The sequence below is a fragment of the Pygoscelis adeliae genome, unplaced genomic scaffold (assembly GCF_000699105.1).
Source record: "Pygoscelis adeliae isolate BGI_AS28 unplaced genomic scaffold, ASM69910v1 Scaffold277, whole genome shotgun sequence".
In the NCBI taxonomy this organism is placed as follows: Eukaryota; Metazoa; Chordata; class Aves; order Sphenisciformes; family Spheniscidae; genus Pygoscelis; species Pygoscelis adeliae.
Window position 1 is genome coordinate 466,599 of NW_008825218.1, and position 11,183 is coordinate 477,781.

The window sequence follows — 11,183 nt, forward strand, 5'->3', positions numbered from 1 at the left end:
TCTCAGATTGCTGGGGAACCTGCAGAAAGTTTCTTCTGAATTTTTTTATAAAGATATGGTTTGTACAATGTAGCATGTGCATTACATGGACTACCGAACAAAGGAATCTCAAATTGCAACTACAGTTTCATCCCATTTCAGGATTCAAGAATACAAACGAACACTGAAGTATGGCAAGACTGCTGGGGTTCTCCATTGATAAGGAATGTAAATCTTAAGCAAACATTTTATTGACTATAACTAGGCAGCAAAGTATTCCTCTGATGTGAGGTAACTCAAAGTTGTATCAGAAGAGTTGTATCAGCTATTATTTTCAGTGTCTGGTGTTTGGAGGGATGGCAGATTTCCACGCTGCTATACTAGCTCACTACTAGCATAAGGATGCTCTGCCACTGGCATACCATAGATCAGCCTGCAAATTTTCAAGAACAAAATGTACTGGCAGCATCAGGTGGGCAGGAACACTGAGGAGACAAAATGCTTTGTCTTTATTAGGTAGTGCTTCTATCCTTAAACATGAAAATGAAAAGAAAGGCAATTGAATCATCCCTACAGCATACTCAACCGATGTGGGTTTTCTCTGTGTTTTCTCATACAGTGAAAATACAATTTATATCAGGGAGTCATGGGATATAGGAGGCTATTGACATTAATACAAGGAAATAAGTAAAAAGGCGTATTTTGCTAAGACCATTTTTATCACCTCAGGCTTATAGGGTAATAGCACAGAAAATGTAATAGAAAAATACTGAAAATATCCAAATCCCTCACAAGCAGAGAAAATAGGATAATAAAACCAACTAGAAGTGATTTTAATTCTTGATGGTAAACTCCACCAAAAAGGTACATATGTAATCCGAAATGGCTCCCCTAGATACAGCCAATGTTGTACATCCTACAGCTCTGTAAAGAGGTCAGTCTCCGCACCCTTGCTCATACTTCCAGCAAGAATGTCAGCTAATGTGAAGCGTGATGGTATTTTGTCAGATGCAAGCATCTGTCTGGCAGAAAATCATCTTGCTTTACAGCAGCCACTGAGCAGATGTTAGCGACTCTGCATTTTTGCTTCTGAAACCGTAATTCTCTATGATAGGCTTGGTACCTTAGTGGTAAGACAGAAAGGCAGTCAAAAGCACTGAATGCTCTGTCTTTGGGGGATGGGGAGCTCTAGAGGCATCTGTTCAATTCCCTTTGTTGCAGGCTTGGTAGAACAGTCATTTTAATCTGAAATAATTGTGGCTTGATTCTCTGATCAGTTGTTGCTGCTGTTTCTCCGCCCCAGCACTAGCCCCCACCAAATCATGTGGTGAGGCCAGTCATGAAACTGGGTAGAAAGCAACTGAAATTATCCAGCAACAATAAAAAAAAAAAAGTAGATAAGCAGTCTGTTCCAGACCACGTAACTACATAAACACTAGTGCTGGCACAGAAGAGAGTGCATGATGCTTTTTGGTGGAATAGCAAGTTTATCATAGGTAGTTATGTAATAGTATTAGGCATTTGGCATGTTCATTTGTGACAGAAAGCATTCTATTCTAATTACTTCCTAAAGATAAAGTGCTATTTATGTACACAATGACAAGTAGCCATGTTCTATAACTCCTGTCATCTTTGTCTTTTACAAAAGAACTCCAAACATGGGTCAGATTAACAATTATAATTAATTACACCTATGCAAAGTAAGCATAAGAAAGCTTTCCTAGTTGACATGCTTTGATGAGAAAATATTGGTAACTTACTCATGCGATTTGTCATCAAATACTGTTTATCTTATTTAATCTTTTTAGAAAATAATGTAAAATGCCTCTCGCGAAACTTGAATCTGAAATAATTTTAAATAACCCGCTGATGAAAGCAGTAGGAGGCTTTACAAATACATACAGGGTCATCTTAAACAGATGACATAAATGTTCTATAAAGTTTTTTGAAGAAAACTAGATAACTTTTCTAATTTTCATAATCGTAGACTATTTGTAAAATCTAAAGTAATTTCATTGGCTCTGCACCAACACTGCTTATACCAGCTCAACTCCTAATGATTCTTAAATGCACACACACAAGGGATAGAGGGAGGTGCTTTATAATTTGCTCAGAAAGTGAACAAATCCATCACAGACACAGTAAGTGGAAAAGCACATTCCCTTACTTGGAACTTAACACTTCAGTTGGTACCAGGCAAACATGGTGTCCCAGATACACAGAGAATCAAAGTTTATTTGAACATACGGAAGAAAATGTTGTTGTAAATTTTTCCTTTGTGTTTTTCAACAGTCTGCCTTGTTTAATAAATAAGTTGTTTAATAACATCTCTTCAGTTTCCATCAGGTTAGATCATAATATGCCTGTTAATACCTGTTCGCAAAAAGAAAAACAAAATCAGACACTTCTCTGTCTTATTCAGTACCTCTTATATCAATGTGGGTCAACAAAAGTGAGCATTACCTAAACAGATTTCATGTACTGATAAAATTAGAACTATGGATTTGCACTTTATAATCCAGGGCAATTTACATGTGGAGCCTAGTCCTGATCTGGGCCATGAATAAATTTTATTATGTACTTTTTATTGTTATCTTTGATTATGTCAATGTCTCGCACTGTTGCAGGAATACAAACATAAACAGGAAATGTCTGTTGCTTACCTGTTTGTGGTTCCTCAAAAGCAACTATAATAATACTGTAATACCAACAGGAAGTTTGAAGTGTTGAACCCTGGTCCTCTCACAGCCTGTGTGAGTAGCGCGCTACTACATTGAAGTAAACCAGTACCACAACTTGCGTCATTTATTTTCGTATCATAGAATAATAGAAAAAATTAAGTTGGAAGGGAGTGCTGGAGATCATCTACTTCTGGTCAACGTCTGGTCAAACAGACGTCAGGTTTGGGCTAACAGCTGAGCAAGAGTTTTGTAAATCAGTGTTTTCCAGCCAGAGATCTAGACTTCACTTTGGGAACCTCAGCCTATTCATGAATTTGGACTTTAGTTGGAGAAGGGTGGTAGACACAGAATACTATTTGAGTATCTTTTGTATTAGAACTCAATGCCTAGATCAAGCCAATAATAAGCAATTAGGGTTTTATTTCATTTCAGTATATAGTGAACTATATATGCACCTGCATTTTCTTCCTCTTTCTCCCTGCTTTTCTCTTTTTGCCTCTCCTTCATCCACTATTTATGAACCATTTCCCCTATTTCGTATCAGTACAGCATCTCATGACAAATACATATAGTGGCATTTAGTGTAGCATCAGCATACATGATCAGCACCTGATTTTTCTATCTAGGCATGCATGACTACCCTCGTTGTCTTCCTAGCAGTATATTTAGTATGGATAAAAGAAGAATGGCAAGAATAAAACCTGCATTCTTATTTTGAATCAGGACATCAGTCTTAGTTCGCTGTGATGGACTAATAACTTCAAATACTACGTATCTTTCTGAATCTTCAACTTGATGCAAAGAATAAGAAGTTAGCGTAGTGGGGAATTTCATCCCTCTTATTCTTCTAAATTTACGGGTACGACTCACATCCATGCAGTGCTAAGAAAGTATTTCACAAACACTGTTGAAAAGGTGCAACTCATAAAATAGATCTCTGAAGCTGACAGAAGCTTAACATGTACACAGTGCTCAAAACGCACTTAACAATCCCAGTCCTCTTTCTTACTAACACCTCAACACACACATACTTTTTTGCAGAGATGAAGAGTCCTGCCAAAAGCACTTGGACTAAGGCTGTAAATAAAGTTATGTGTGTGTAGGAGGGAGGTAAATGAGTGACAGAGAATTAAAAGTATTTGCAGATTGCTACCTAGACTGAGCTCACAAAATCAAAGCAGAAAACAGTTTAATTCCAAAGTAGTTGTAAAGCTCAATTAATCCAAGAAATCTGCTGTCTACCTAAGAACAGTTTTCTGTAGGGTTTTTGTTGAATTTACTGTGTTGAATACATTTTTATTTATCAGTAACTTTTCTCCCAGCGTAGTACTATTTCATTGTAGTTTTGGCCGCTATCAAATATTTCTTGTCATACAGAATTTGTGGGTAAAAGCTTGGAATCTAGGTGAGAAGACAGGAAAATCTCTCATTTGAAGCATTTTCCCTTTAAAAAAAAGATTATATGAGAGTTACTCACCCCACACCTTTTGTGAAACGTTCAACCCAGTATGCCTGTTTGGCTAACTTCTAAACCTTGCTGTTGCTAGTGCAATAATACTGTATGATCACAGGCTGTATTGCAGTTTATGGAACAACTGCATTAGTCTAAGCTGAAATAAAAAGAAGGAAATTCTGGGCTGAGGGTCTGAACACCAGAATGGGAATTCCCTCATTTTTCCCTGGCGGGGAACGAGTCCTGGACTGAACTCCCCAGTTCTAGAAAGTTTCAAAGATCATTTTTCTGATCGTGACAGGGGGGGAAAGAGATGAAAAAATATATATAAATGGAGGGATATGTCATGTGGGCCAAAGTGACAGGAAAACAGACTTTGACGTCTGTTGGTCTTAGGACCAAGATTAAACTAATTGTTTCACATGCAAATTCACAGGGGCTTCATCCATTTTACTTATTTTGTACTTAGTAATTTCAGCCGACTTCACTGCAGCATTCACATCAGCCATTCCCACCACCGTGCACCACCACAGCATGGACCAAGTTATCTTTCTAGGCATTACACTGACCCATAGTCAGACAGGAATTAAAAGCACTCTGGGCTGACTCATCGCCTGGGTGTAATGAAAGTGTAACCACTGACTGGTGAGCAGGCTTCTTACTGCCAATCCAGAAGATTTACATACACCTTTACATTAAAATATCCCAGCTGGAATCCAGAGCTAGATCTAATGACCTCAGGTGAAAATAAAGAAAGCTGTTACGTTCAGACCATTATTGTTCATGCTGCTTTGTGAATTTATTTCTTTAAATTTTCCACTTGTGCTCCTGCCAAGAGAGATCTATTAGACAGAAAGCAGCAAGAGTAAAACTTTATAATTTTGTTTCAAACTATAAAATAATTTACATCACATATTTTACTTACTTTTGTCTTTTTTTTTTTTTTTTTTGAAACCACAAACATTCCAGCATCACACTGTAGGAATAAGAATAACAATAGAAAGCATAACCTTTTGCATAGTATTAAATGAACAGACAGAGTAAGTTCTTTATTTACAATTATTGTCTAGATAAAAAAATTCATAAAAACAGATGAATGAACATATATTAATAACCCCTAGTGGGATGGATTGCCAATGTACCACTGTATTGTTGTCCACAAATCTCATGCTGCTAAGTACAGTACGTAGAGAGCGAGCATTTATATATTGCAGGGAATTTTAACAAACTGATCATTTTGGTTTTTGATCCATTGTTCCCATCACAGAGAGGTCAAGCAATAAAAGAAAGGAATTGTGATGCACGACTTGTAGTTGAAAGGTCATAGCTATTCTGCTTTAAAAAAAAAACCAAAGTCTATCATTTATCATATACATAAAGCACAGTCTCTGCTCACAAAAGCCCAAGTTTTCTATGCATCTCAGTTTATATATGTTTTACTATATATACACAGAATGCAGTGTTCATTTTCTTAACAGTTTTCAAGTCTGCAAATGGTACCTTAGAGAGGGGTACTCCTACAGGAAAATTTAAAAAAAATGAAACCAAGAAAAAATATGAAGTGTTTGAAAATAAAAAGGCAAACAGTCAGTGTTAAGATGCTGAAAATAAATTGTTCCAGTATTAATAGCTTCTGTAGATGTTCAAGTCCAAAGCTAGAGGCTTCCCTGTAAATAGATAACACTTTTTTTTCTTCTGAATATGATATCCCAAATAGGCCATAGAAACCCAATACATGTTATACAAAGGTTAATCACCATATTTACAAAGCGAACAATCCTGACTGAGTTTCAATCACTTTGTTGCTAGGAGTTAGCTAAAATAATTATGTTTTCATGCTAGCTTTTTACTGTTAAGAAACGGGTCACATTATCTGTTGAAAAGAGAGTTGTATATGCCTTCAAAGACCTGTTCTGTTGTTCAGCGAAAAGTTTGGATCAGATAGCGAACTAAGAGTTTGAGCCAAAAACATTCAAGCTTCTACACAAAAGTCCGGAAGCTGGCAATTCAAGCTGATTAGAGCTTTACCTGGCTGAATAGTCTTGATGCACCCTGAAAACATTTTAGTCAGTTCAGTCTGCAGTTTGGCCATGCGTCTAATCTTGTTTTGGAGAGTTCTGGCTTGGTTTAGTTCTTGTGACTGCAGAGATGCACCACTTTATGAGCCAACTTTAAGACAACCAGTAATACCTTAACAAATCAATTTATCAAGCTAGTTTGAGAGTGTTTTTCAACACATCTGGCATAATCAATCGTGTAATTCAAAATGTCTTTTGCACTGTACAATTATGGAAAAGATCATATGCTGAAAAGTCTCCAAGCAAACTTTATATTAAATACAAAATTATTTATGAAAAATCTGTGATCCACAAAGTGCTTAGCATTCAAGTGGTTGACATAGCAATTATATAAGCTCATAAATTTTAAGTTATCAGGGCTGTTACCATCTTGAAAAATATTTTTCACCCTCCATACTGCAGGTTTTCAAAATAGCTTTCTTCGTAGAAAGCTCAAGGTAAAATAATGTATTACTGTGTTACAGTATACCTTGTGACTACAGGAAGACAAGCTTGGTTAAAAAAAAAAAAAAATCACACAAAGCACATCTCAATATACAATTAATAAAGTTTCATTCAGACCTAATAGTGCAGAAATTATATTTTTCTTTTAAAAAAAAATCAAAGCAACAACCTACAGTGATTTTCATCCAAAATGCCAACAGCCCATACTTTGCCAGTAATAAGGAAATAAATGCCTAAATTACTAACTGAAAAGGATTAACACAATATATCACAATATTTTAACATTAGTTTTATCTCCATATAGACAAACCAAATATAACTTATTTTAAATTATATTTATAAACTCAACTCAGTTTCATATAATATCTCTCTAAAATTATTTTTGGAAGCCATTGCCATATGTTTAAAGAATGAAATAGCCTCCATTATTATAAGTTGCACCAACACAAATTCAAGCAGATTATCAGAGGGGAAAAAAAAAAAAGAGAGAACCTGATCATTTTGATTTTTATTTGAAACAAAGGAAGCCTGTTTTACCTCCCTGTATATAGGATCACAATGCTACATCCAATGTGTTATATTTTGGCTTCTTTTGTTATTTACTAGCAGTATCTACATTATTTAACAAAAAAAAAAAATCAGGCAGAAATCAGAACACGGTTGTAATAAAATATCCAGGGTGTGACAGTACAGATGTTTTCAATGAGCTGAGCTGAGCCGAGCCATTTTTATACTACTTCGGCAGGAAGTGCTTTCTTAACCCTACAAATAGTTAAGGATATTATCTACAGGTTTGTAAACAAATTACATTCTTTTTTAGGACATAAATAAGTTAAAATAGTCAGAGCAATTTGAGCAGAAACAAGGCAACATGCCAACAAAGAAACTTTATATATATATAACTATATATATAGATAGATATATACATATATATAATTAATTATGTATATACTTATATGTATATATCTCTATATATAATCTCATAAATGTTTAAGTTCCTCGTCCAACTGGTGCAAATCTACTGTGCAAGTTAAGCTTTGCAACTTCAAAAAAGTTATTTAAATTAATCTATACAATTGAGTCCATGCCACACAAGCATTTCAAAAAACTCACAGACCAGTGAATTGGATAAATAGCCTCAGAAAGAAGTCCTCTGCAGTTCCTGCTTAAGGAGGAAAAAAAAAAAGGAAATAAAAAGAAACAAAAAAAGAGAAAGAAGGGCCAGAAGTGTACAGTACATTCATGCAGGAGGATTTTTTTGTTTTTGTTTTTCTGAAAGGGAACAAGGGGGGGTATGTAAATCAGCCATTCATTCTTTCCCCAAAACCATTGTGATCAACATTTCATTCACTTATCTCAGAGTGAGTAAGAGTTCAAACAGCTTTTCAGCCAGCAATGTTTTTAATATATATATTTATATATTTCGGTTGCTGTGGGTTTTTCTATTTTATTTTATTTCAATTTTTTTTGCAGTGACCTTTTCAGCTAAAGTGATGTCTCCAGGCTATGTATTGGGCTTCCTGGACTAGAAGAGGTAGCTGATTTACTTGTATCAGTTGTAAGATTTATTCCACTGTCGATAGCACTGTTGTTCTTGTTCAGCGAAGATGGTGGACTCGAGTTTTTCTTGAGAGCAGGGTCTTCTTCTAGGTCTGTGTCATCAATGAGTGGGATGTGGGGCTGGGAATCTTCTATCCTAAATTCAGGATGAGTCATAAAGTTGTGAATAGAGGTTCTAGATTCTGGTTTTTCTAAACCTTCATAGAGAGAGCTACGGAATGCCTTCACGACGCGGATCTGGGGGGAGAAAAGGAAAGAGGTGTCAGAGGTAGCACCTTCAAAGGGCAACACTGTGTTAGAGAATACTTTGTGAAAAATGTAGCATATGGTTAGGGCAGTGCAGGCAGCTGAAGTCCATAGTCTCTGGATGTTATATACATAAACGAGTGGCTCAGTTATGTGCATTTTGAATATCTGTATCAACTGCAATATTAAAATAAATTAAGTTTAAAGCCATCAAAGAACTGATGGGAAGTACTGGTTAAAGAAAGCGAACGTCCACTCGTGTGGTACATCCCTAGTAAAAGACAAGCCATGTTAATTGTAATGCAAATGTAAAACCATGCATGTTGATAGTTTTGCAGTGAGTAAGTAGGAAGGCTTTTTTAATTAAAAAAGTCTCTTTTGTATTGTTAAAAAACCATTACACATAACATATCACACTTCACAAACAGAAAAGCACAGAACACAGACACAGTTGGATGGGTACGTATGAGACACACACAGGAGCCAAGTGTAAAAACGATAAGTAATATCAATGTTTTAAAGCAAAATCTAAATGAATGCAGCCAAGAGCACAAAAAGCCAAGCAGACAAAGTACTAAGCATAATCATGCTGCCGCAGGGAAAAAAAAATAAAAATCACGGTTACCACATGAACAGAGATAACTTGCACACAACAACTACACTTGGAAGCCTGGATAATGTGAACATAGTATTGTTGAACCAACTTTTATTTTTCCTTCATGCATATGTGAGGTAAACACTCGAGTATAGACCCACTGTTCTAGCCATTTATCTTTTTAATATATATAAAACATGTAATAAAATAATGTATTGATTGTTGGGTTGAATTGAATTACGTTGTTAAACAGCAAGCTTTTTCATTTTCTGTGTCTCAGATGTAAAACTGCGAAGTTAAATGCTGAAAGCGACACAATTTATGCCATATATGCAGTCTTTAAACTAGGTTAGTTGACTTGTGCCAGGGTCAATCTAATGTCATTAACCACCTGACAGTAAGAACACAGGTGAAAATAAACTGCAAGACTCAGCCCATTAGGCTGTCAGGGACAATGCAAATTGCTTTCCCAGTAGGAAATGAGAGGAACAGAGTGAGGAGCATTGCAGAGTGAGGATACGAAGTCCTCTGTGGGTGGGCAAAGGGAGGGATGCTGTCTATATCCCAGTGACCTATCAGTTCGGAAAAGAAGTGAAGGTTTGTGCTGGTTTACTGCTGAAAAAAACATAATTTTTTGGAAGGGGGTGGGGGGGCAGAGAGGAAAAAACAGAATGGCAAACGTGATCTGTTGGCAAATGTTTTATGACTAAGTATGAGTTCTATCCTTCTACTTCCACGTAGTCCATGAGCGAATTTTTAGCATTTCTTAGAGGGGAGACCAAAACACAGGCAGAGGCAGAAAAGGTGCAAGCAGGCATTGTGAAAGCTTCTCCACACACATTTGAAATGGTTTGGTGGTTGGCATGTGTATCTTTTTACATGTAAATATGCTGCACATTATTGGTTGGCCTAATACACCACTAATTTGTAAAGCTTTAATTCCTCTTTTAATTGGCAGACTGCATTTTAGTAATGGCATAGGGTCACAGTGATACAGCTGTGGGATCTAGCTGATCCTGTGGTTGGAGTTGTCCATGTTGTACAGAATTTCAGCACATTTGAGAAAAAGGCTGACTTGTATTTTGATCTCTTTGACCTTTGTCCTCGTTAACGTTCTCTAAATTTGGATATTCTTCATCTTTCAAAAATCCTAATAGCAGAAGTAAGTCATGCCATCTTCAGATACATGGCCTTCGGTCAGGCCAACTACTCTCCCTTCTCATTATACATACATTTGGTAACAGCAGGGCACAGTACAAAAAGTAGTTCATGTGACTGCTTATCCTCAAAATAAGACGATTGGAGTGGTACAGAACGGCTTGTCCAGATCTTGGGATACTAGAAGATTTTAGGAGGTTGGCAGAGGTGCAAGACAAGAGGAAGTTAAGAAGAATAAATTTTACACACTACAGTCATATAGTGTACCTCACACCTCTTTGACAGAGCACCTGGAATTATAAACCAGGGTTTTATGAGAGCTGAATCTCTTTGAGTTCTGCTGTGCTACGTGATGGTTCTGTATAGTGAACAAACAGACTGAGATAAGAGATTCATTTGCATTACTAAAGATAGGACTTGAACTCATGGGGAAGAGGTGACATACTAATTCCCTCATTCTCTATGCCTTTCCATCTTGTATTTTAAAGTGCAAAGTAATTAGTCTAAACAATGAAAAAAATAGTATGTATTGTCAAGGCAATCTTAAAAACATGTTACTATATTGTCCTATTTAAATTAGGAAGCTTTTTGTAACATGCTTACTTTACAGTATGGGCTGATATGGTGACATTTTCTGCAAAGCTACCTATTATTTCTGCTACCTAAATAAAAATAAGTAATCTCATTCAGTTGCAGCTGTTTGCTGTATCTTATCAACTCACAAAATAATTTCCTTCTCTTGAATACAGCCACTTCCTATTGCATAGATTTAGGTTCTGCTTGCCAGCTGGATTCTTTTTAAAAAAGGTAAAGTAAATTTTTACTTTAATTAAAAGGTTTGCAATTTGATATTATGCTTGTACAGATCCAGCAGAACCCAATGAAAGTAAAGCTTTTCTTCAAGTCGCACAAACTGTATTTAAGCTTCTATGGGTTAGCAAGGGAGGAACTGATTTCAGTTTATGAGGCTCCAAGTTCCGTCGTAGGGA

At 36.2% G+C, this 11,183-nt stretch overlaps 1 protein-coding gene across 1 annotated transcript in view; it reads right to left on the minus strand.

Moving 5' to 3' along the window:
• Window positions 1–8,111: 8,111 nt before the first annotated feature.
• Window positions 8,112–11,183, minus strand: part of LOC103921328 (plasma membrane calcium-transporting ATPase 2) — a 193,313-nt gene continuing 190,241 nt past the window's right edge. The window contains exon 22 of the mRNA XM_009329272.1: window positions 8,112–8,432. Within this exon, the coding sequence (XP_009327547.1) occupies window positions 8,121–8,432 (312 nt within the window). The 3' untranslated portion in view covers window positions 8,112–8,120. The remainder of the gene's footprint in view (window positions 8,433–11,183) is intronic.